Source organism: Bos grunniens, chromosome 20, assembly GCF_055505025.1.
Source record: "Bos grunniens cultivar Pamir isolate PY7600 chromosome 20, Bosgru_T2T1.0, whole genome shotgun sequence".
NCBI classification, from domain to species: Eukaryota; Metazoa; Chordata; class Mammalia; order Artiodactyla; family Bovidae; genus Bos; species Bos grunniens.
The window spans coordinates 57,370,579-57,397,473 of record NC_141184.1 but is presented as its reverse complement, the minus strand read 5'-3'; the positions used below and the strand labels follow the sequence as shown (position 1 = coordinate 57,397,473).

At 38.9% G+C, this 26,895-nt stretch overlaps 1 protein-coding gene across 17 annotated transcripts in view; it reads right to left on the bottom strand.

Annotated features, from left to right (window-relative positions):
• CWC27 (CWC27 spliceosome associated cyclophilin) overlaps positions 1–26,895 on the bottom strand; it is a 271,711-nt gene that overhangs the window by 57,354 nt on the left and 187,462 nt on the right. Inside the window, exon 12 of one of the 17 annotated variants that reach the window (XM_086361941.1) lies at positions 19,977–20,874. The exons of the other annotated variants lie outside the window; for them this stretch is intronic. Within the exon in view, the coding sequence (XP_086218067.1) occupies positions 20,870–20,874 (5 nt within the window). The 3' untranslated portion in view covers positions 19,977–20,869. Of the gene's footprint in view, positions 1–19,976; positions 20,875–26,895 lie in introns of those variants that run through there. 17 annotated transcript variants of the gene reach the window in all.

Sequence of the window (26,895 nt, the reverse complement as noted above, 5' to 3'; positions counted from 1 at the left end):
GTGTTGGAGAAGACTCTTGAGAGTCCCTTAGACTGCAAGGAGATCCAACCAGTCCATCCTAAAGGAGATCAGTCCTGGGTGTTCATTGGAAGGACTGATGCTAAAGCTGAAACTCCAATACTTTGTCCACCTCATGTTAAGAGTTTTGGAAAAGACTCTGATGCTGGGAGGGATTGGGGGCAGGAGGAGAAGGGGACGACAGAGGATGAGATGGCTGGATGGCATCACCCACTCGATGGACTTGAGTTTGGGTGAACTCCGGGAGTCGGTGATGGACAGGGAGGCCTGGCATGCTGCAATTCATGGAGTCGCAGAGAGTCGGACACGACTGAGCAACTGAACTGAACTGAACTGATGGTAAATACAGTTAATAATACTGTATTGTATACCTATAATTTGCTAAGAAAGGTGGTCACTATACATATGCAAACAAAGTGTAACGCTGTGAGGTGATGGATATATGTTAATTAGCTAGATTGTAGTTATCTGCTGCTGCTGCTAAGTCGCTTTAGTCGTGTCCGACTCTGTGGGACCCCAGAGACGGCAGCCCACCAGGCTCCCCCATCCCTGGAATTCTCCAGGCAAGAACAGTGGAGTGGGTTGCCATTTCCTTCTCCAATGCATGAAAGTGAAAAGTCAAAGTGAAGTCGCTCAGTCGTGTCTGACTCTCAGCGACCCCACAGACTGCAGCCCATCAGGCTCCTCTGTCCATGGGATTTTCCAGGCAAGAGTACTGGAGTTGGGTGCCACTGCCTTCTCCGAAACACTTCAACATGGTACACACAGCCAAACGCAATGATTATCTGCAACACAAACCCAACTGTGTGAAAAAATACGGTCAACTCTTGTATTTCCTAATGGGGCATATTATATCAGTATGAAGCACTTCTGTTTATAGTGTGATCAAATGTTCACAGCACATTCATTTTTCATGTTTTTATTCCTCAGTACTATACTCTGAGTAATTTCCTTAGCTCTACTTTAGTTCACTAATTCTCTGTTTCAGTTCAGTTCAATTCAGTTCAGTCGCTCAGTCGTGTCCAACTCTTTGCGACCCCGTGAATCACAGCACGCCAGGCCTTCCTGTCCATCACCAACTCCCGGAGTTCACTCAGACTCATGTCCATCGAGTCGGTAATGCCATCCAGCCATCTTATCCTCTGTCATCCCCTTCTCCTCCTGCCCCCAATCCCTTCCAACATCAGAGTCTTTTCCAATGAGTCAGCTCTTCGCATGAGGTGGCCAAAGTACTGGAGTTTCAGCTTTAGCATCATTCCCTCCAAAGAAATCCCAGGGCTGATCTCCTTCAGAATGGACTGGTTGGATCTCCTTGCAGTCCAAGGGACTCTCAAGAGTCTTCTCCAACACCACAGTTCAAAAGCATCAATTCTTTGGCACTCGGCCTTCTTCACAGTCCAACTCTCACATCCATACATGACCACTGGAAAAACCATAGCCTTGACTAGACGGACTAATCAGTTTTAAGACATAAACTGAGTTGTTGATTTTAATAATCATATTTTAAAATTCTAGATATTCTATTTCCTTTTCAAATTGACCCATTTTTTTTGGATGGCCTAAGTCTTTTATTATTATTTTTATATATTTAAAAACTTCTTTATCTTAAACACACTTGTTATATTTTATCTTTTGGATTATTCTTGGAGTTGCTTTGTTATGGCTTCTGACTCTCTCCCCACAGTGGTTATTTCTCCATGCGTTTTCTAATTCTTGATTTTGAGTGTTCCTATAGCTAGAGCTGCATCTTCATCATGCTCCATAGGAATCCCTGGCACCCAGGATTGTGTCAGCATTCCTCCAGAGAGCTTCTGCATTTGTTGCTACCAGGAAATTAAGGGGTTCCATTCGTGCACAGCCATTTTCCCCCAAGTTAATTTCCTGGCTTAGGATTTCTGTACCACATAGGTAGTGTACATTCAGAGTTTATAGCTGTGCCTGGTAGAGGTTTAGAGTTTTGATTTTTTATGACAGACTTTTTTTTTCCTTCCATATATAGTTTTGAAAACTGACAAGCTTCTTTGTGGACTTCGTGACCAGGAGGACAGTTTTTCTAGCTTCTTCTTCTGTTGATCCAAGACTGTATCTCTAAGTGTGATATTAAAACCGGAACTTCTAGCTATCAGAGACCACATCTGGTTTCAATATCCCTCTGGGCAACTGCTGTGTCAGTTTGAGCATTTAATGCTCTAGTTGGGCCTCCCCTTTGTTTCTGCTGCTGCTAAGTCACTTCAGTCGTGTCCGACTCTGTGTGACCCCATAGACGGCAGCCCACCAGGCTCCCCCGTCCCTGGGATTCTCAGGCAAGAGTACTGGAGTGGGTTGCCATTTCCTTCTCCAATGCATGAAAGTGAAAGTCAAAGTGAAGTTGCTCAGTCGTGTCCGACTCTTAGCGACCTCATGGACTGCAGCCTACCAGGCTCCTCTGTCCATGGGATTTTCCAGGCAAGAGTCCTGGAGTGGGGTGCCATTCCACCAACCCCCTCTCTGTCTCTTTCAAGCTTAGCTAATTATTTATTTTTTAATTGGAGGATAAGTGCTTTACAATGTTGCATTGGTTTCTGCCTTACAATGTCAATCAGCCTTGCTGAGCCACCCTCTCACCCCGCCTCCTTCCACTCTGTATCAGCACAGAGCACCGGGCTGCCTCCCTGTGTTGTACACAGCTTCCCACTAGCTGTCTATTTTACACATGGCAGTGTAAACATGTCCATGCTACTCTCTCACTCTCTCCTTCCCATGTTGTGTCCATAAATCCATTCTCTATATTTGTGTCTCTATTCCTGCCCTGCAAGTGGGTTCATCAGTACCATTTTTCTAGATTCCGTATATATTTAGCTAAGATTTGAATTGGGCTGGATCATATTTTATCTAGCATTTCTATATATTTGGAGAAAGATGTTCTGTTTTAACTCAGTCCATGTGGCCAGAAGAAAAAGTAGCACATTCATGGTTTCTCTGGTGGCTCAGACGGTAAAGAATCTGCCTGCAATGTGGGAGACCTGGGTTTGATCCCTCAGTTGGAAAGATCCCCTGGAGAAGGGAGCGGCTATCCACTCCAGTGTTCTGTCCTGGAGCATTCCATGGACAGAAGAGCCTAGCAGGCTACAGTCCTTGGGGTTGCAAAGAGTCAAATATGACTGAGCAACTTTCACTTTCACTTTGAATGTCCCAGAATAAGCAAAAATTGAGTAAATGACCGGATGATGTTAGTGACATAAAATTATCTAATAACATAGAAAAGGGGCATGAAAAAAAATCAGTTTCTTTAAGTACACAGTGCTCCACATCTAATACCTTTCTTAAAAATCTTAATATATGCTGGGTAATTTATAAATAATAATGCAATATGACAACTATTTGTCATTAACTGAAATCTCAACAAAATGTATGCTAAATAACTAGGAATGAAGAATGGGGGGAAAAAGAACATTTACTAAATACCTACTATATGTTAGGTACCATGCTACGGTTCTTTGACTCTCTATGAAGAAAGCATCTATAAACCTATTTTACAAATTAAGAAACAGGGTTAAGACCACAATTAGAATATACTAAAGCTGTAACTTGAACCCAAGTCTATCTGATAGTAAAATCTCATACTGTGCCCTACTGTCTTCAATTAAAAGTTCAGTTCAGAAAACAAAATTTAATGTGTTCCCACTGTATGCCTGGCTTTTCATTCTAGAAAGTAATGTAATAGGTAAAGTAAAAATAATATATGTAAAAATAGTTAAGAAATCAAGCCACTGATTATAAGTATTATGTTGCTGATTCTTGTTTAGAATATTAGCCACCAAGAGAGGGTTTAAAGCTTACCTATGCTATTGTTAGGATGGCATTATCTATGCTATCTTAGCGTAGGTATATCCTATGCTATTATTAGGAGCATACCTATGCTCCAAGAGGAGCTACCACACGCCAGAGGTCAGGGGCACCGGCCGAGAGGAGTTACTCCATGTTCAAGGTCAGGAGGGGTGGCCATGAGGAGATACCCCTCTTCTAAGGTAAGGAGCAGCAGCTGCACTTTGCTGGAGCAGCCATGAAGAGATAACCCCACGTCCAAGGTAAGAGAAACCCAAGTAAGACGGTAGGTATTGCGAGAGGGCATCAAAGGGCAGACACACTGAAACCATAATCACAGAAAACTAGCCAATCTGATCACATGGACCACAGCCTTGTCTAACTCAATGAAACTAAGCCATGCCCTGTTGGGCCACCCAAGATGGGCGGGTCATGGTGGAGAGGTCTGACAGAATGTGGTCCACTGGAGAAGGGAATGGCAAACCACTTCAGTATTCTTCCCTTGAGAACCCCATGAACAGTATGAAAAGGCAAAATGTTAGGATACCAAAAGAGGAACTCCCTGGGTCGGTAAGTGCCCAATATGCTACTGGAGATCAGTGGAGAAATAACTCCAGAAACAATGAAGGGATGGAGCCAAAGCAAAAACAATACCCAGTTGTGGATGTGACTGGTGATAGAAGCAAGGTCCGATGCTATAAAGAGCAATATTGCATAGGAACCTGGAATGTTAGGTCCATGAATCAAGGCAAATTAGAAGTGGTCAAACAAGAGATGGCAAGAGTGAACGTCGACATTCTAGGAATCAGTGAACTAAAATGGACTGGAATGGGTGAATTTAACTCAGATGACCATTAATCTACTCCTGTGGGCAGGAATCCCTCAGAAGAAATGGAGTGGCCATCATGGTCAACAAAAGAGTATGAAATGCAGTACTTGGATGCAATCTCAAAAATGACAGAATGATCTCTGTTCGTTTCCAAGGCAAACCATTCAATATCACAGTAATCCAAGCCTATGCCCCAACCAGTAACGCTGAAGAAGCTGAAGTTGAACGGTTCTATGAAGACCTACAAGACCTTTTAGAACTAACACCCCAAAAAGATGTCCTTTTCATTATAGGGGACTGGAATGCAAAAGTACGAAGTCAAGAAACACCTGGAGTAACAGGCAAATTTGGCCTTGGAGTACAGAATGAAGCAGGGCAAAGGCTAATAGAGTTTTGCCAAGAGAACGCACTGGTCATAGCAAACACCCTCTTCCAACAACACAGGAGAAGACGCTACATATGGACATCACCAGATGGTCAACACCGAAATCAGATTGATTATATTCTTTGCAGCCAAAGATGGAGGTCTATATAGTCAGCAAAAACAAGACTGGGAACTGACTGTGGCTCAGATCATGAACTCCTTATTGCCAAATTCAGACTTAAACTGAAGAAAGTAGGGAAAACCACTAGACCATTCAGGTATGACCTAAATCAAATCCCTCATGATTATACAGTGGAAGTGAGAAATAGATTTAAGGGACTAGATTTGATAGACAGAGTACCTGATGAACTATGGATGGAGGTTCGTGACATTGTACAGGAGACAGGGATCAAGACCATCCCCAAGAAAAAGAAATGTAAAAAAGCAAAATGGCTGTCTGAGGAGCCTTACAAATAGCTGTGAAAAGAAGAGAAGCAAAAAGCAAAGGAGAAAAGGAAAGATATACGCATCTGAATGCAGAGTTCCAAAGAATAGCAAGGAGAGATAAGAAAGCTTTACTCAGTGATCAATGCAAAGAAATAGAGGAAAACAAAAGAATGGAAAGACTAAAGATCTCTTCAAGAAAATTAGAGATACCAAGGGAACATTTCATGCAAAGATGGGCTCGATAAAGGACAGAAATGGTATGGACCTAACAGAAGCAGAAGATATTAAGAAGAGGTGTCAAGAATACACAGAAGAACTGTACAAAAAAGAGCTTCATGACCCAGAATCACGATGGTGTGATAACTCACCTAGAGCCAGACATCCTGGAATGTGAAGTCAAGTGGGCCTTAGAAAGCATCACTACGAACAAAGCTAGTGGAGGTGATGGAATTCCAGTTGAGCTATTTCAAATCCTGAAAGACGATGCTGTGAAAGTTCTGCACTCAATATGCCAGCAAATTTGGAAAACTCAGCAGTGGCCACAGGACTGGAAAAGGTCAGTTTTCATTCCAATCCCAAAGAAAGGCAATGCCAAAGAATTCTCAAAGTACCACACAATTGCACTCATCTCACATGCTAGTAAAGTAATGCTCAAAATTCTCCAAGCCAGGCTTCAGCAATATGTGAACCATGAACCTCCAGATGTTCAAGCTGGATTTAGAAAAGGCAGAGGAACCAGAGATCAAATTGCCAACATCCTCTGGATCATTGAAAAAGCAAGAGAGTTCCAGAAAAACATCTCTTTCTGCTTTATTGACTATGCCAAAGCCTTTGACTGTGTAGATCACAATAAACTGTGGAAAATTCTTAAAGAGATGGGAATACCAGACCACCTGACCTGCCTCTTGAGAAATCTGTATGCAGGTCAGGAAGCAACAGTTAGAACTGGACATGGAACAACAGACTGGTTCCAAATAGGAAGAGGAGTACATCAAGGCTGTATATTGTCAACTGGCTTATTTAACTTATATGCAGAGTACATCATGAGAAATGCTGGGCTGGAGGAAGCACAAGCTGGAATCAAGATTACTGGGAGAAATATCAATAACCTCAGATATGCAGATGACACCACCCTTATTGCACAAAGTGAAGAGGAACTAAAGAGCCTCTTGATGAAAGTGAAAGAGGAGAGTGAAAAATTTGGCCTGAAGCTCAACATTCAGAAAATTAAGATCATGGCATATGGTCCCATCACTTCATAGCAAATAGACGGGGAAACAGTGGAAATAGCATCAGACTTTATCTTTTTACGCTCCAAAATCACTGCAGATGGTGACTGCAGCCATGAAATTAAAAGATGCTTACTCCTTGGAAGGAAAGTTATGACGAACCTAGATAGCATATTCAAAAGCAGAGACATTACTTTGCCAACAAAGGTCCGTCTAGTCAAGGCTATGGTTTTTCCAGTGGTCATGTATGGATGTGAGAGTTGGACTGTGAAGAATGCTGAGCGCTGAAGAATTGATGCTTTTGAACTGTGGTGTTGGAGAAGACTCTTGAGAGTCCCTTGGACTGCAAGGAGATCCAACCAGTCCATTGTGAAGGAGATCAGCCCTGGGATTTCTTTGGAAGGACTGATGCTAAAGCTGAAACTCCAGTACTTTGGCCACCTCATGCGAAGAGTTGACTCATTGGAAAAGGCTCTGATGCTGGGAGGGATTGGGGCAGGAGGAGAAGGGGACGACAGAGGATGAGATGGCTGGATGGCATCACTGACTCGATGGACGTGAGTCTGGGTGAACTCTGGGAGTTGGTGATGGACAGGGAGGCCTGGCGTGCTGCGATTCATGGGGTCACAAAGAGTCGGACACAACTGAGCGACTGAACTGAACTGATGCTATTGTTGTTGTGTTAGTTGCTCAGTCGTGTCCAACTCTTTGTGACCCCATGGACTGTAGCCCGTGAGGCTCCTCTGTCCATGGGATTTCCCAGGCAAGAATACTGGAGTGGGTTGCTATTTCCTTCTCCAGGGGATCTTTCCAACCCAGGGATTGAACCTGGGTCTCCTGCATTGCAGGTGCATTCTTTACCCTCTGAACCACCAGGGAAGCCATGACTTGTGCTATAGTGCTGGCATGAAAAAAAGTGTGAAAGTGAAGTCACTCGGTTGTGCCTGACTCTTTACTACACCACGGGCTATAGCCGGCCAGGCTCCTCTTTCCATGTGATTTTCCAGGCAAGAATACTGGAGTGGTTTTCCATTTCCTTCTCCAGGGAAGCCTGCATAGTATTAGAATAACAAAATTTAAATATATTAGTGATCTCCAAAATAATATTAGAAAATATATTTAAAAGGGTTTGGTGACCAGAATGTCCAACATCACTATAACGATCAATTTCCTATTAGAGCATTAGTTTACTAGAGCACGAGAACTTAGCTAGTGTCCCATGCGGATTAGAAGCAGAACTTGGGCTAAAACTTATGTTCTGACTCTGAGATTTGGTGACTCTGCACTTTCCCTGTTGTGTGTTATAAAGAATGTCTCTAACTCTTCCCTAAGAACTAGTCAGAAACATAATCTTTGTTCCACTTGACTCTCTTCATTACAAAACTATTTTGTTCTGAGCAGAAAGGGGTGATGATTACTCAATTATTGGTTACTTAGCTAATGAACCAATGGTATCTGTTTACAAATCTCACTTCATAGATAAAAGGGCTTATACCTTCTACTGTCTCAGTACTAGAGTTCAGGCAGCTGAAAGCCTCAAGTAGGTGCATATTCATTCATTAAAAAAAAAAGTTTACTAAATGATTATTATGTCATAAACTGTTAATAAAGCTACTTAGGATTTTAAATAGCCTTTCGGATGGCTCAGTGGGTAATGAGCCATCCTGCTGTGCCTGCAATTCAGGAGACACAGTAGATGTAAGTTCAATTCCTGAATCAGGAAGATCCCTTGAAGAAGGAAATGGAAACCCACTCCAGTATACTTGACTGGAAAACTCCATGGACAGAGGAGCCTAGTGGGCTGCAAAGAGTTGGACATGACTAAGCAACTAAGCATGCACATGATTTTTAAATAGATCTAGACTATTTCAAGGAAATTTTTGAAAAATTCCCATAATAAAAACTTATATAAAGAAAGGTGATATGTTAGTGATAATAGTAAACAACATCTGAAAAGAAAAGGGACACACTTTAATGAATATGAATATAGAAAAATACCAAAGTTACTAACACCTAATTGTATCTCATCACACTGGAAGCTACAAAGTATGTTTTTATCAAATTTTATATATACCTTAAATTAATTCTAGGAAAAGCACCAGACTTGAAAATAGCTAACATGATGCAAAAAAAGGAAAATAATAAATAACATGATAGCTAACATTTCAAGTACTCACTAAGTGCCAGATACTGGTACCCTCAATTACTTGTTTAATCCTCATAAACAACACATTATTAACCTATTCTGCTGAGTGGGTTATAATTGGGGATTATAAACATGGGAATAAAAACCAGGAAGTCCAGCTCTAAAGTACAATCTCTTAACCAGTGTGGTTATTTTTTCTTCATGTCTGAAACTAAAGAAAACTTAGAAGAAGATATTCCAGTTTGACATAAAAAGGCATCATGTCACCATACTGGAAGTGTCCTGATGAAATATAAAGTCCTACCAAAAAAGGTCTTGAATTCCTCCTGGACCATAATAAATAGGAACTGTGATATGCCAAACAGTGGGTCAATGAAAATAATTTCCATCTAGAAAGAGTCTTTTATGGCTTTTCTTGATTCCCCTTAATTAATCGTATATTTCCCTCATTTGAATTTTTCAACACTTTGTAGCTCCTCACTTAACTATATCATAACTCTCTCTTTGTACTGCCCCTTCAGCTATAAACTCAAATGGCAGGGAGAGTGCCCTGTTTGTGGGCTAGTATATTCCCTGCATATAGTATGTATTCAATGGATAGAAGCTGAATGGACAAATAAACAGTGTGCTCATTCTTAGATCTTAAATTACAGCAGTGTCCATGATTGCCTTGTAGCTCTTGCTGGATGGAAGGGCTCCTTGAGGGCCTTGTAGGGGCTTTGGGCCCCTAGTGTACAAACAGTTTTTCAATAGATAGCTGCCTAATTAAGTTGAGTTGTAAGGAATTAGATAATTTCTATGCTTATTAAACAGAGGTGAGAGGAGTAGAAGTCAACCTGAAGGCAGTTATCCCTCATGAAGCCCTTGAGCACTGAGCTTTCTGGGCAGAATCTCTGTAAGAGCTACAGCCAATCACTGAAGCTTTATACCATCTCCTTGAGGAGCTACTGGGGATAAACTGCATATCTTCCACCTCAGTCAAAATGCCTGTTTTTTTGGTTTGTTTTATTAAGAAAATCCACTATAGAAATGATAACATTGGGAATATTCAGTGACATTAAAATGAGAGCTTATATGTAATACAGCCATAATTATAATCCACAATATTTATTTATTGTACTAATTTTGTTTTAAAGATAACTGAAACTGCTTAGATGGTATCTTTAAAAGGTGATAAGAAGAAAACTGGTTTATCCAATGAAACTACTAATATAAAAACTAATTCACAATGAAGAAATTATTTAATGGAGGTATCTACATTTATGAAGACTAGGCAGAAATTTAGGCAAAGACTGGGCTAAAAGTTTAATTTTTTTCTGTATTATGTGCTGAAGTAAGAAATGTACAACTTATTAATTTCATTTAACCAATTTTTATTTTCAGTATATTTTAAATTCTACAAATCAAACAATGCTGGCTCCATCTGGTGGGCAAAATAAGCCTCTAGAACTTCATGAAAATTAGTCAAAAGTGATTAAATAATTTAGGTACTATGTGAAATAATATGTTTCAATATTGAATACTACACATTGAGGTATGCCTCAACATTGAATGTTAAGTGGAATTATCTACACTTACACAGATGTAAAACATTTTTCTTTCTCTGTTGTTCATCCTAGCCTCATTTCATCATGTTATTTTGGAGCTTAAAATAATTCTCCAAAGTAATATAGACTACCTTCCTCTGTGTTTTTCTATCAGATGATTTAAGAAATATAAAGGCAACACATTATAATACAGTTAAATTTATCCACATTTTCAGACTGTTTTATATTTTCATTTGGAATATAACTATATATATATATATATTTTTTTTTTTTTTCCCCCATTTAGGCACTTCCAGGAGGGGTGACTAGTGAATATATGACAGTTCATATCTAGGGGTCTATATGTTCATGTTCTACTAGCTATTAAATCTTAATTTTTAAATTTAGTACAAAAGGAATATGTGCAGAAACACAACACAAAATATCAACACTAAGAATTTAAACAGTAATAACTTGCTTATTTTACAGATGGGAAAACTGAGGTTCAGAGAGGTTAAATGGTTGTGCTAAGCTGAGAATATCAGAAACCAGATTTTCTGATAACCCAATGCTGTTTCCTCTCTCTATACATTGCTATGTGTACTTTTTTTTTGCAGTGCATAATCACTGCAGATGTATTTCATTATAGTCTAATAACCACTTTCAATTATATACAGTTGTCCCTCAGTATCTGTGGGGAACTGGTTCTAGGACCCTCAACATCCAGACTAAAATCCAAGGATGCTCAAGTTCCTTATATAAAATGATATAGTATTTGCATATAAATATGCACATCTTCCTATAACCTTTAAATTATCTCTAGATTACCTAAAACATTTAGTGTGCTAAGTTGCTTCAGTCGTGTCTGATTCTTTGCAACTCCACAGACTATGGCCTGCCATGCTCTTCTGTCTGTGGGATTCTCCAGGCAAGAATACTGGAGTGGGTTGCCGTTCCCTTCTCCAGGGTGTCTTCCTGACCCAAGGATTGAATGAAACATGCATCTCTAACGTCTCCTGGATTAGCAGGCAGGTTCTTAGAACAATTAGTACACTGTAAATGCTATTGTAAATAACTGGTATACAGAAAATTCAAGTTTTGCTTTTTGAAACTTCCTGGAATTTTTAATCCCCAAATACAGTCTATTCTTAGTAATTTAAAAAACTTGTTTTTTGAAAGTCTCATGTATGTTTAGTCACTCAGTTGTGTCTGACTCTTTGCGACCCCATGGACTGAAGCCCACTAGGCTCTTCCGTCCATGGGGGTTCTCCAGGCAAGAATACTGGAGTGGGTTGCCATGCCCTCCTCCAGGGGATCTTCCCAACCCAGGGGTCGAACCCAGGTCTGCCGCTTTGCAGGTGGATTCTTTACCATCTAAGCCACTAGGAAAGCCCAAGAATACTGGAGTGAGAAGCTTAAGTTTCACTCCTTTCCAAATACGAAATTTTTTCTCTCTTTTTTAGAGAGAGTATATTGATTGTTGAGTCTATAATTCAAATAGCAGTCATGTTGAAAATAACTTATAGTCATACAGCACATAAATTAATTACCACAACACATATACTAAAAATCAATTCAAATAATGTTAAATTAACTTATCTAGTAAATTAAGAGATAAGAGAACATAGACTGGTAAAGACAGGTTCTGATTACTAAACGTTAAACTAGTGTTTAACGTTTCAATTAGACTTAATTGTCTTATATTTTACTAATAAAAGTTTTTAATTATATGACTATCTGATAAGCTTTTCATCAGATGCTTCTCCATTCTTATTAATAATGATCACAAGAAACAAATACAATATATAAATAGTTACTGAGAATTACTGATGGGCATAAACGACTTCTCTTCTGGGGGCTCCAGCTTCCCACCTGTTGGCTATAGCCTGTCCTCCTGTTCGCTTTTACCTTATTCTGCCTCATATGGATCTCAGGACTAGCACATGGTTGACTGATGTTGCCTCCAGACCCCTCAATAGAACACACTTTCTACTTCTCCAGATGGTATGACACACAATTCTTGTAATTTGATGGGCATTTTGACAACATTCCAATGTTGCCCTGTTATTCTGAATGTGGAACCTACAAATTATTAATACAAACTCTGTGTTGTAGCAATAAGGAAAAAAAAACCCTGAATATTTAAAAATAAAAAGATCTCATAAAGTCAATCAGTTCAGTTCAGTTCAGTTGCTCAGTCATGTCCGACTCTTTGCGACCCCACGAATCGCAGCATGCCAGGCCTCCCTGTCCATCACCAACTCCCGGAGTTCACTCAAACTCACATCCATCGAGTCGGTGATGCCATCCAGCCATCTCATCCTCTGTCGTCCCCTTCTCCTCCTGCCCCCAATCCCTCCCAGCATCAGAGTCTTTTCCAATGAGTCAACTCTTCGCATGAGGTGGCCAAAGTACTGGAGTTTCAGCTTTAGCATCATTCCTTCCAAAGAACACCCAGGACTGATCTCCTTTAGAATGGACTGGTTGGATCTCAAGGAGGATACTAAAGAAATAACTGCTATCTAAAATCTCCTGAGGCCATGACTACCCTAGCAAATTCAACTGTGCAGAATAACATAATTGCTAACAGTACTTAAAGGAGGATTCTATTATTTTGGAGTAAACTGATGAAGTACTTTTCTGCAAGTTAATTCTGAGAGTTTCTAAACTGGTCAAAATCCTCCTTAAATCACTTCATGTGTGGTATGACAGTCTTCTTCATGCCCTCTGTGTGACTGAGGAAACAAGCAATAAAGTGGCTGCTAAAATACAGCATGGCTACTACTACCAGCACCACCGCCAGTTTTTAGGACCTAGCTTGTCTGAGATGCTCATAACTCTGTGCCTGCTTTCTCACTTAAATTTGTGCTGTAACAACAGAAGTATGATCATCTCGTGCTCCTGTTGAAGTATAAAGAAACAGAGGTTCAGAGAGTTTAAATATGAAGAAACAGAGGTTCAGAGAGTTTAAGTAATTTGCCCACGGTTATATGACTAATAAATGATAGAGCAAGAATTTGAAATTAGGGCTGTTAGACTTCAAGGTCAACGCTTTTTCTAGCCTATTATATGGCAAACCGTCATGGTGGGGGCACTGTCACACATGAGAGTGAGGGAAAAGAAGACAGTTGTGATGTTGTAGAGCTTGTAGGCTGGAAAATGGATAAGACATACTCTTCAACTATGCGATGGTGCAAATGACATAGGAGAGGTCCTGATAAAGTAATTATGAAATTTATGCAGAGGAGGGAGAGGGAAAAATTGGGTGGTGGAAGAGGAAGTGGAACTGGGCCTTAAAGGAGTAATAATATTTAACCACAGCAGGTAGAAAAGACACCACAACTACAGCACGAAAGCAGCATGGCGCAGGATACACATGAGGAAGAGGAGTAGTATTCTGGGGAAATGAAGAATGGGTAAATAAAATGGGGAATAAAGAAAATAAGTTAAAAACCTGATCAGGAAAGGAATCTGAACTCCCCTAGGGGACGCAAGAAGGAAGCCACAGTCTACAGCGTGCAGCTCACAAGTGTTTGTGAGCCTTTTAGAAAATGAAATGGAGTGTGCCGAACCACCCTAGGCTGTTAAGTTGTTAGAACTCATTTCTAAGAAGCTTTTTATTTTTATTTTTTTAAATTTTATTTTATTTTTAAACTTTACATAATTGTATTAGTTTTGCCAAATATCAAAATGAATCCGCCACAGGTATACATGTGTTCCCCATCCTGAACCCTCCTCCCTCCTGCCTCCCCATACCATCCCTCTGGGTCGTCCCAGTGCACTAGCCCCAAGCATCCAGTATCGTGCATTGAACCTGGACTGGCAACTCGTTTCTTACATGATATTTTACATGTTTCAATGTCATTCTCCCAAATCTTCCCACCCTCTCCCTCTCCCACAGAGTCCATAAGACTGTTCTATACATCAGTGTCTCTTTTGCTGTCTCGTTCACCGGGTTATTGTTACCATCTTTCTAAATTCCATATATATGCGTTAGTATACTGTATTCATGTTTTTCTTTCTGGCTTACTTCACTCTGTATAATAGGCTCCAGTTTCATCCACCTCATTAGAACTGATTCAAATGTATTCTTTTAATGGCTGAGTAATACTCCATTGTGTATATGTACCATAGCTTTCTTACCCATTCATCTGCTGATGGACATCTAGGTTGCTTCCATGTCCTGGCTATTATAAACAGTGCTGCGATGAACATTGGGGTACACGTGTCTCTTTCCCTTCTGGTTTTCTCAGTGTGTGTTCCTAGCAGTGGGATTGCTGGATCATAAGGCAGTTCTATTTCCAGTTTTTTAAGGAATCTCCACACTGTTCTCCATAGTGGCTGTACTAGTTTGCATTCCCACAACAGTGTAAGAGGGTTCCCTTTTCTCCACACCCTCTCCAGCATTTATTATTTGTAGACTTTTGGATCGCAGCCATTCTGACTGGTGTGAAATGGTACCTCATAGTGGTTTTGATTTGCATTTCTCTGATAATGAGTGATGTTGAGCATCTTTTCATGTGTTTGTTAGCCATCTGTATGTCTTCTTTGGAGAAATGTCTATTTAGTTCTTTGGCCCATTTTTTGATTGGGTCATTTATTTTTCTGGAGTTGAGCTGTAGGAGTTGCTTGTATATTTTTGAGATTAGTTGTTTGTCAGTTGCTTCATTTGCTATTATTTTCTCCCATTCTGAAGGCTGTCTTTTCACCTTGCTAATAGTTTCCTTTGATGTGCAGAAGCTTTTAAGGTTAATTAGGTCCCATTTGTTTATTTTTGCTTTTATTTCCAATATTCTGGGGGGTGGGTCATAGAGGATCCTGCTGTGATGTATGTCAGAGAGTGTTTTGCCTATGTTCTCCTCTAGGAGTTTTATAGTTTCTGGTCTTACGTTGAGATCTTTAATCCATTTTGAGTTTATTTTTGTGTATGGTGTTAGAAAGTGTTCTAGTTTCATTCTTTTACAAGTGGTTGACCAGATTTCCCAGCACCACTTGTTAAAGAGATTGTCTTTAATCCACTGTATATTCTTGCCTCCTTTGTCAAAGATAAGGTGTCCATATGTGTGTGGATTTATCTCTGGGCTTTCTATTTTGTTCCATTGATCTATATTTCTGTCTTTGTGCCAGTACCATACTGTCTTGATAACTGTGGCTAAAGGTATTTTCTTATTATGGTACTAGTTTGAGTTAGTTGATAAAATTACAATCCCAAGTTTCCTGACATCCACACTTCCCTAAATCAAGGAAAACAATGCATTTCCCAAATTCAGGGATGAAGAGAGCAAAGGCAAGTGGGTAAGAGAGAGAAAGAGACAAAGAGAAACTGACTCCCCAAATCTTATAGGATTTTCCCCTAATTATTTTAGGAAGAAGCTTTGAAAAATATCCTGGAAAAATACATTTTCCACATCTATCAGAATAATTTAATTTAAATGTGAAAATATGTGCCATTATTTGAAAGTACCATACTCGGTATTTCTGGCGCTTCAGTGTCTCAGATTTTTTTTTTACCTGCCTAGACTGTTCTATAATCTGGTTCAGATTTTATCCATTCTTCCCAACCCCTATCTCTAATGATAGTTCTAACAAGGTACATTTAATGAAGTGAGAGTAGAAAAAAAGATGATCAAATTATGCTTCACCTGAAGTTGACTCTGTCCAAATATGCTTTCTGGAACCTGGGGTTAGAGGGTGAATTGGATGGGGGGCATTTTATTCAATCTTAGTGGTAATGCTATAAATTATAGGCCAGTCCTCTGTCTGCTGATTCTGGCTTCAAGCTAACAGGTCATATTGCTTGTGGCTTTTGTTTTATTTTAAAAGGAAACAATGCTTTGCAGTTTTATAGTGGAAAGAATATTGGACAGAAGATCTGACTCCTCAAATCTACCGTTTAAGTTAGGGTCAATCTAAGTATCTTTAATACTGGTTTCTTCATTTGCAAAATGGGACACAATACTTGTTTAATCTACTTGTTTAGTCACAGAACTAAGTGTAATGGGGCATGTGACAGGATTTTGTAAACTATTCATGTTACATAAATATGAGGTATTATTATTTGGCAGAGAATACAGAATACCGCATTTTATGCCTATAAGCTACTTTATAGTTATGGTTCCCTTCAAATGACTAAATCTCAGTTGAAGAAGCAAGGAATAGATACAATGTTTTTCATTCTATTAACATACTTGTTTGACTAAAAATATTTTTGTATATTAAATCATCTTTTCAAAGCACCAATAAAACTTACAATTGGAAGAAATGTAGAGAATCCTTGTGATGGGCATTATCAGAACAATTTATATTTTTCTAAATTTAAATGTTCAGGTAGTATTCTTGTTATGAGGTTTACCCATAATCCTGAATTTGCTTAAGAATAAGCAGTATCTGCTGGCATGCTGATAGGATGGAAAATGCTTTGCTACTCCTACCTTCTGAACAACAACTCCTATATTCAATCTGTTTGTTGCTCAATCCCTAAGTCGTGTCCGACTCCCTGCAACCCCATGGACTGCAGCACTCCAGGCTTCCCTGTCTTTCACTATTTCCTGGAGTTTGCTCAAATTCATGTCTACTGAGTCAATGATGCTATCTAACCATCTCATCCTCTGCCGTCCCCTTCTCCTCCTGCCCTCAATCTTTCAAAAGACCCAGCATCAGGGTCTTTTCCAGTGAGTTGGCTCTTTGCATCAGGTGGCCAAAGCATTGGAGCTTCAGCTTCAGCATCAGTCCTTCCAATGAATACTGAGGGTTGATTTCCTTTAGGATTGACTGGTTTGAATCCTACTGGTTTTCAAGTGAAACCAATTTCAACTCTCCAACTGGTTTGAGAGTTGAAAGGACTCTCAAGAGTCTTCTCCAACACCACAGTTCAAAACTATCAATTCTTTGGCACTCAGCCTTCTTTATGGTCCAACTCACACATCCGTACATGACTATTGGAAAAACTACAACTTTGACCTGTAGTTGACACTTACACAAATAGGGCTTTCCATGTGCCAGTTATTTTAAGTGCTTTGTGCATAATAACTCATTTAAATATAATAGGGAAGAAGCTGCCACTATAAAGATGAGGGCATTACCTTTGGAAACCTACCATTTTGGAAAAAGAAAACTGAAAAAGTACATGATGAGTGAATGTTGGTGAGCTCAAACTGAAAAGGGCACCAAAGTTAGATCCAACCTGTGAGTTCACTGAGGGCAGTGACTTTTCTGCTTTACTTGCTGATTTATGTCTAGAGCCTAAAACAGAGCCTGTATGTTTTCAGGCATTTGACAAATATTGTTCTAATGAATAAATTTTTTAAAAAAAGGAAAGTCATATTTCAGAGGAAAGTGGATTCTTAAAGAAAATAATTGAGAGTGGGAAATGGTAGTGTGTAAAAGCAGAGTAGGCTGAAAAACCAGTCCTCTTTGTCTCAAACCACGAAGAGCTGTAATCTTTAGGTGCTTTCTTAGGCTTGGTGTCTCTGAACATTTCTTATATGGTACCCACAGTCAAAAAACAATCAGGAAACCTAGGACATATAATACTCATCAAGGTAGTTTATCAACTAAAGTTAGTCTCTGAACTCTACGGTATAAAAACACATTTAATGGAGGAAATAAAAGGATTTAGAAAGTACCTAAGTTTTCAAATGGTATTAATTAATCCTTTAATGAATAAGGATTATTTTGGTTTGTTTGTCTGATTAATTTCATAAACCGAAATCGTTACCAAAGCAATCTTACACTTTTTTTCTTGGTGAAGTGGAAAATTTCTCACCCTCTTATTTTGGATTAGAACATAATTACAGACACATTCTTACTGATTAATTTTTTTTTAATTTCTGGCTTAGTCACAAAAGAAAGCCAACACATTGAATGGAATGGGTTCAATATTTTGAGTTAGTAACTTTACATTCTATTCCCAGCTTTGTCACTCACTGAAGTAAAGGCTTGAGTCAACCTCACAAATGCTTTGTCTTTATTTCAACTCAGTATTAATTACTATTGGCTTAAGAGCATATAAGGTAGTAAATTAATTACTGTGATATGCTTGTTAAAATACCTAGAAAAATGAGTATGTGAATAATAGAAAAATAAACAAGCTAATCTTGAGAAATATTTCTGAGGAATTAAGTTGATTGGATTCTATCCCAGTAGTCTGCCCAGAGTCTTCACAAGATACCACAGACTAGGAAAGCCTTTGGCTGTAGTAGGATAAATATTACAACCATTTTCTCTTCAACCACAACCAAACTGGTAAGAACACACATCATTTTTCTTCTGTATTGCTTAATATTGAACTCAGCACAATATGAAATAAAAGTGTGAGGGACGTCTCCATGGGTTTTGTAGAAGAGAAAGTACAAAGGACTTATTTTTGATGTTGTTTTCTTGTAGCAGACTCAGTCTGTCTCCTTAAATCACAGAAAATACTGCAACTAAGATGTTGAGAAATGAACCAGAATAGAGTGGTTAAGTAGGAAATTAATGCTGCTAATTCTTGGTTGGAGTTATTTGAAAAAAGTCCAAACTATAAGGGGGTTTCTAGAAAGTATTCTAATACAGCGTCTAACATACACTGCCAAATAATAAACTTGACCCTTGAACAGTGTGGGCAGTTAGGAGTGCCAATCCCCCAACAGTTAGAATTCTGAGTACAACTTTATAGTTGGTCCTCTATATCCGTGGTTCCACCTGTACAGATTCAACCAATCACATGCTGGATGCAGCCATGGAAAAAATCATGAATAAATAGAACTGTACAGTTTAAACCCTTGTTATTCTAGGGTCAACTGTAATAATAAAACTATAAATTTACAAAAATTATAGACTTTTATAGAACAAAAATTTTATTTAATATTCCTTCTTAGGTGTTCATATTAATATAGGTGCTCAGTCACTAAGTTGTGTCTGATTCTTTGCATCCCCATGGACTGTAGCCCATCAGGCTCCTCTGTCCATGGGATTTGCCAGGCAAGAATACTGGAGTGGGTTGCCATTTCCTTCTGCAGGGGATCTTTCCAACCCAGGGATGGAACCTATGTCTCCTGTGTCTCTTGCTTTGGCAGGCAGATTCTTTACCACTGAGTCACCTGGGAAGCCCACACACACACACACACACACACACATGTATATATGTGTCATATATATACATATGTGTCATATATATACACACACATATATATGTGTTTGTGTGTAGAGAGAGAGAAAGAAGACGAGTATAGATATTCTACTCTCACTAAGCCTTAAACTATCATAGTGAGGGACAAGATAAAAATGACTGCCTGAAAATTCCTTTCCACTTTATATTTCAGACACACAACTTCCAAGACAAGAAAAGGTGCCATATTATCTCTTATTTCCATGTATTTGCATGCACTGTATCTTCTATCTAAAATATTGTTATTCAGCTAACTTACTCACTTGATCTAGTAGCCTCAAAATCTGTAAAAGTGAGAGGTTTCCAGAATACAGATGACCCACTGAGAGGTGGGAAAACAAAAGTAGGAATGCTGTTTATATTTCATTGTATCTTTTAAACATTTTGGTGTATGTTATATACAGTACCTACTGAATGAATATGCAGTAGCACCTACGTGAGTCATAAACACACTTTAAAAACATATATATTGGAAGTGTTCATACTTTATAAGTGACCAAAATGTCCATTCAGTTGACAAATTAACAAAATGTGGATTAGCCATAAAATTGAAACCATAAAGAGGAATGAGTTACTTGATATATGCCACAATATAGATGAACCTTGAAAACATGATAAGTGAAAGAAACCAGTCACAAAAAACCACATATTATATGACTCCATTCATATGAAATATCTTTAACAGAGAAGTCTATAAAGACAGAAAGTAGATTAGTGGTTGTCTAGGTTTGGGGGAGGGGAGGCTGAGGTTGTTGCAGTCACCAGTGAAGAATATATCTTCTTTTTGACATGATGAAACTGTTCTAAAATTACAGTGATGTTTGAAGAGATTTATGAAAAGAATGCTATACTGGTAACTGGTAGTCTGTCTCTTTCATCTGTTACAACTATAAACCCTATATCCTCACTGTACATCACAGATTAAAATACTTTTAAGGTGGCTTAAAGAATCAAAAGTATAAATAAAATAATAAACTATAGGAAGATATGGAGGAATATTTAAACCATCTTGATCAGACACCTGCGGAGTTTAAAAAAAACTGACACTGGGTCTCCCTTCCTAAGCTTTAGAATTTTCAGGTGATTCTAATGTGCAGAAAAGTTTGAGGACCACAGGAAGTGATGAAGGAGAGATCACGAAAGGCATCTTAGAGAAATGGTCTGAATAACAACTTGGGTATGGAGGCAATATCCACTACAAATAGAAATCATTTCAGGAAGAGGAAGTTGGATGGGAAATAGGTTGCTCTGCAGAAACATCAAGCCTGTGTGGAGCACAGAATCCACAGTGAGAGATGAGACTAGTGTGGCAGGCAAAGTTTAGTCCACGTGGAGCCTCGTATGGAATGCAAAGGACTTCATCCTGTAGGAAATGAGACGCCATTAAAGAATTTTATGAAGGGGATTGACACATGATCAAGTTTGTGTTTAAGAAAGCCACACACAGAATGTATTGGCAGGATCTGAGATTAGCAACAGAGATCTGTTGGCAGCCTGTTAGCAGGTTGTTAAAATAGCCCAACAGAAAAAACCGTGGCTAAAATGGTCAGGGTAGGACATAAGGTGTGGACTTAAAACCTGCAGTAAAAGAGGTGGAATTTGCAAGAGAAATGTACAAAGAACAGATTCATTTTGAGGATATGGCAGTATTTTGAGATCTAAATCTAATTCTTTTCATTTAGGAAAAAAAAAGCAAACACTAATCCCTCACTGACATATGATAAATGATGTTTTTTTTCTAAAAATACCTCTAGGTATCTAGACAATAAAACAGTTTCTAAAATAATTATCCTTGAGGTCATGGATTTCACATTCATTTTCAGAAATCTTAATTTGTTTATTTGCTAAGTAAAATAATGAATTTCCCTGAAGTTATAATTCTACATTTTCCAAATTTCTTAAAAGAAAAATCAAATCTTAAAAAGAAACCAAAACACCCACTAGGTAAAATTAAAGCGATTTTGTAAGGTACCATCAGCTCTAAAGTGAGATTTCAAAAGTCTTCCCACAGTAGGTTGTTGATCACATTAAAGTTAGGGGTTTTCAAAGTGACACTGTTTTTTGATCTTATTTCATCAAAATTATGTAGTATTCATGATTTCTCTCTCATATAGGTTACTTCATGTTTCTTCAAGGTTCTATAAATTATCAAATTAAACTACTTAACTCATGTTACAGAGATTAAACATAAGAATGTGCCCTTTTGTCCAGTTAGACCCATTTCTTCCTTTCTCTCTCAATGAGGAATCTTTTTTTTGATTTTAGTATTTCTCACTATTCTGAATGCCTCTAAATCTTATAGTTCAGTTCAGTTCAGTTCAGTTGCTCAGTCGTGTCCGACTCTCTGCGACTCCATGAACCGCAGCACGCCAGGCCTCCCTGTCCATCACCAACTCCCGGAGTTTACACACATTCATGTCCATCGAGTCAGTGATGCCATCCAGCCATCTCATCCTCTGTCGTCCCCTTCTCCTCCTGCCCCCAATCACTCCCAGCATCAGAGTCTTTTCCAACGAGTCAACTCTTCGCATGAGGTGGCCAAAGTACTGGAGTTTCAGCTTCAACATCAGTCCTTCCAACGAACACCCAGGACTGATCTCCTTTGGAATGGACTGGTTGGATCTCCTTGCAGTCCAAGGGACTCTCAAGAGTCTTCTCCAACACCACAGTTCAAAAGCATCAATTCTTCGGCCCTCAGCTTTCTTCACAGTCCAACTCTCACACCCATACGTGACCAATGGAAAAACCATAGCCTTGACTAGACAGACCTTTGTTGGCAAAGTAATGTCTCTGCTTTTGAATATGCTATCTAGGTTGGTCATAACTTTCCTTCCAAGGAGTAAGTATCTTTTAATTTCATGGCTGCAATCACCATCTGCAGTGATTTTGGAGCCCCCAAAAATAAAGTCTGACACTGTTTCCACTGATTCCCCATCTATTTCCCATGAAGTGATGGGACCAGATGCCATGATCTTCGTTTTCTGAATGTTGAGCTTTAAGCCAACTTTTTCACTCTCCACTTTCACTTTCATCAAGAGGCTTTTGAGTTCCTCTTCACTTTCTGCCATAAGGGTGGTGTCATCTGCATATCTGAGGTTATTGAGATTTCTCCTGGCAATCTTGATTCCATCTTGTGCTTCATCCAGCCCAGCATTTCTCATGATGTACTTTGCATATAAGTTAAATAAGCAGGGTGACAATATACAGCCTTGAGGTACTCCTTTTCCTATTTGGAACCAGTCTGTTGTTCCATGTCCAGTTCTAACTGTTGCTTCTTGACCTGCATACAGGTTTCTCAAGAGGCAGGTCAGGTGGTCTGGTATTCCCATCTCTTTCAGAATTTTACACAGTTTATAGTGATCCACACAGTCAAAGGCTTTGGCATAGTCAATAAAGCAGAAATAGATGTTTTTCTGGAACTCTCTTGCTTTTTCGATGATCCAGTGGATGTTGGCAATTTGATCTCTGGTTCCTCTGGCTTTTCTAAAACCAGCTCATCTGCACACCAAATTTAGCACTTGAAATGCCTATTAATTGTGAATACTGTTTAATTATGACTATTAAGTATTAAATTGTCTATTAATTATAAAATATGTTTCTCATGAATAGTCTTGTTCTATCCAGCAGAGGTTAGCTATTTTAGAACAGGGGGAAAGAATTTTGTGGGGTTTTCTTTTTCCTGGTTTCAGTGCAGTTCCGTTCAGTCGCTCATTCGTGTCCTACTCTTTGTGACCCCATGAATCGCAGCACGCCAGGCCTCCCTGTTCATCACCAATTCTCGGAGTTCACTCAGACTCACATCCATCGAGTCAGTGATGCCATTCAGCCATCTCATCCTCTGTCGTCCCCTTCTCTTCCTGCCCCCAATCCCTCCCAGCATCAGGGTCTTTTCCAATGAGTCAACTCTTCGCATGAGGTGGCCAAAGGACTGGAGTTTCAGCTTCAACATCAGTCCTTCCAATGAACACCCAGGACTGATCTCCTTTAGAATGGACTGGTTGGATCTCTGTGCAGTCTAAGGGACTCCCAAGAGTCTTCAACAATATCACAGTTCCTGGCTTAGCACAGCACTATTAGACATTTAGTCTAATGCACTGATGATGAACTTTTTAGACTGTGACTTAGCACAGGAAATAAGTTTTTCACCTTAATTCTATACACATGTTTGGTACACATAACTAACATATAAAACTGTATGTATAAGGTTGAACCATATGAAATCACTGGTATTCTATTGTTTTACCCACAAAAAAGGCAATTTCATATTGTTACTAAAATATAATGAAAAAAATAAAAATTTCATAAAACACTATTTACCCTTACTACATGTGATGCACTCTGATGTTTTCTTGTTCATGCCATTCCATGAAACCAAAATGTTCATTAAGACACACTATTGATTTCATGACCCTCCCAAGTGAATTATCAACTACAGTTTGAAAACCCCTCATCTAACCTCTAACCTACTGTTCAGGCCTGCCTCTAGCATAAGACTTAGGCTTACAGGATAAAAAGATCTTGAGAGACTCACAAATGGCCTAGGACAGCAGGGTAAAGATGAAGCAGGTCAGAAAGCTGGTGCAATTGCCTGGAAGCTCTCTGTGCATCCCTGAGTACTTAGCAGAACTGGCAAGGACCATACAAAACAGACAGAATACAGAGATTGGAGAGCTTGATTAAATCCTTTCTGACGCGACACAACTAAACTGATCACGTAACCAGACTGTGATTCAGCATGGTTGACTGGTAATGTGCAGAAGGAGGGCTATCCCTTGGCACACAGTGATAGCTTTATAAGGCTCTCTCCAAAGCCCTTTCCTGAATCCAAAAAAAACTTTACGTGTAATGCCAGATTTTTCTTCCACAAGGAGAAGAGGCCCATAGGGAACAGCTCTGTCTGACACTTCTTTCCTTGCTTTTTAGAAGATCATCATTTTGTTGGATGAAATGAAACTTTCCATGCTGCATAACATGTTCTAAAAGTGAAGCTTATCCAGTTCTGTTAATAACGAGTGAAACAGTACAGATGATAACAGATTGCAGACATACTGCTTATATTCTGATTAGGCTTTTAGCTTATTAAAAATGATGTTTATACAAAGATCTTGTACAAAAGCTTAATTATTAACCATTTTGTCAATGAAAACCCAAAAACATGAGTTCTTATCCAAATGACTCAACTATTATCAGACAGATGCTGATATGTGCATGGGCAAGTGTCACTCTCAGCTCTAAGGCTTCAAGCAAGAGCACAGGCACCCAGGCTAACATGGGAGCAATGGGAATGCATTAACCTGCTCTTTGGTGCTTGAATCATGTGCATTCATACCACCCCCTCTCACCCTTTATGTTACCAGCAGCTTTATCTGATGGAACAGTGTTGACAGAACTTGAACTGGTGCCAGCCCTACTGATGAGAAAAGGTGGAACAGTTGCTGGCTGGAGGGAATGTTTCCTTTTTTGGAAGTAGCAGTAAGATGATATATGAAAAAATGGTTGAAATGGATTATCACAGTTTTCTGATATAAAAAAATGTTTTTAGTTTTTAGAAAACAAAGAATCAAAGAAAGTCAAATAAATGTTCAGTGTATACAATAAGGCACTAAAACACTGAGATGAAAAATATAAATCTAAAGGAAATAACACCTGGCCACATAGATAAGCATACTAGAACTGAACTGAGTTTTAGCTCATGCAAGACTGGTCCTTTTACTGTTTATCTCAGCAGATAAAGCATGACAATAGTAAAGATAAGAATGCCAAGTCCTAGTCAGTTGAGAGGCCTGACTACTCATCATGCCAATCAAAAACTACAGACCTATGATGCCAATATAAAAATCAGAGGGAAAAGAAATTTCCTGTCTAATTTTAGGAAGGAAGAAAAACCTGAAACAAGTAAGTTTTATAACTGTAAATGCTAATAATAATAATAGCAAATAGCAGTTTTAATAATAAGTTTTTTTTTTTTTTTTTTTTTGCTGCACTGCATAGCTTGTGGGATCTTAGTTCCCTGACTGGGGACTGAACCTGGGCCCTTGGGAGTGAAAGCTAACCAATGAACCGCCAGGGAATTCACAATAAGCATCTTTCTTAAACCCAGCACATTCTCAAGTTCCAGACCAAGAGAATGCTTTCATCTGCTCCATCCTGTAATCTCATGTTAGAACTTAAGTGCATTCACTGTGTCTTCTTCACTGAATAGTAATCCTAAATGTCCATCACTCTATTCTCCACAAGTTTTGTACAACTGAACATGCTTAATCACCATGCAATGATAATAATGGATAATGGCTCTGATGTCCACGAAAAGGAGTTGCAAAATTCAGAAATACATTTTGAAATGTCAAACAGGGAATAAATCACATTCAGGATAGCTTTAGTGTTAGATATTTTATTATATGCACTTATTCTATGTTATACATTATGTGACATGTACACATTTATGGTATATATGTATGTACATACACATAGCTAGTCTACTAGTATCACAGCATATTTGAATACTGTAAATAATTCCTTCTAGGCGAAAAAGTTTACAAATACCTTTTCCTCTAATATCTAACAAAAAAAGGTGACAATTATGCCTGTTCACCTTACTTGACTGGTTAAAAATAACAACCTTTGCTGAAACAGATGATTTCTCGTGGGGAAGTGAAGGGAAGGAGGTGGGCAAAATATGGAGGAATCTGAGAGCAAAGCCTATTCTGCATACTGTTATGTAAACAGTACACACTGACAGTAAATAAGATAATCAGTAACCAAAGTACAAATTACTACAAAAGTCCTTTAATCCAAAATATAGAAAACAATAGGCTCATATTAAATATTCAGCATTCCTGTTTTTTCCATTTTGAGACAACAGTCAAAGAAAAAGTTAGACTCATAATCACTTTTCTGAAGGTCAAGGCTCTCTTGGCTCGCAAGAAGGATGACGCCTTATTCCACAAAATACCATACTAGATATTGACTCTTACAATTATACAGTGGAAGTGAGAAATAGATTCAAGGGATTACATATGATAGACAGAGTGCCTGAAGAACTATGGATGGAGGTTCGTGACATTGTACAGGAGGCAGGGATCAAGACCATCCCCAAGAAAAAGAGAGGCAATAAGGCAAAATGCTTGTCTGAAGAGGCCTTACAAATAGCTGACAAAAGAAGAGAAGCAAAAGGCAAAGAAGAAAAGGAAAGATATATCCAACTGAATGCAGAGTTCCAAAGAATAGCAAGGAGAGATAAGAAAGCCTTCCTAAGTGATTAATGCAAAGAAATAGAGGAAAACAACAGAATGGGAAAGACTAGAGATTGCTTCAAGAAAATTAGAGATACCAAGGGACCATTTATTTCATGCAAAGATGGGCACAATAAAGGACAGAAATGGTA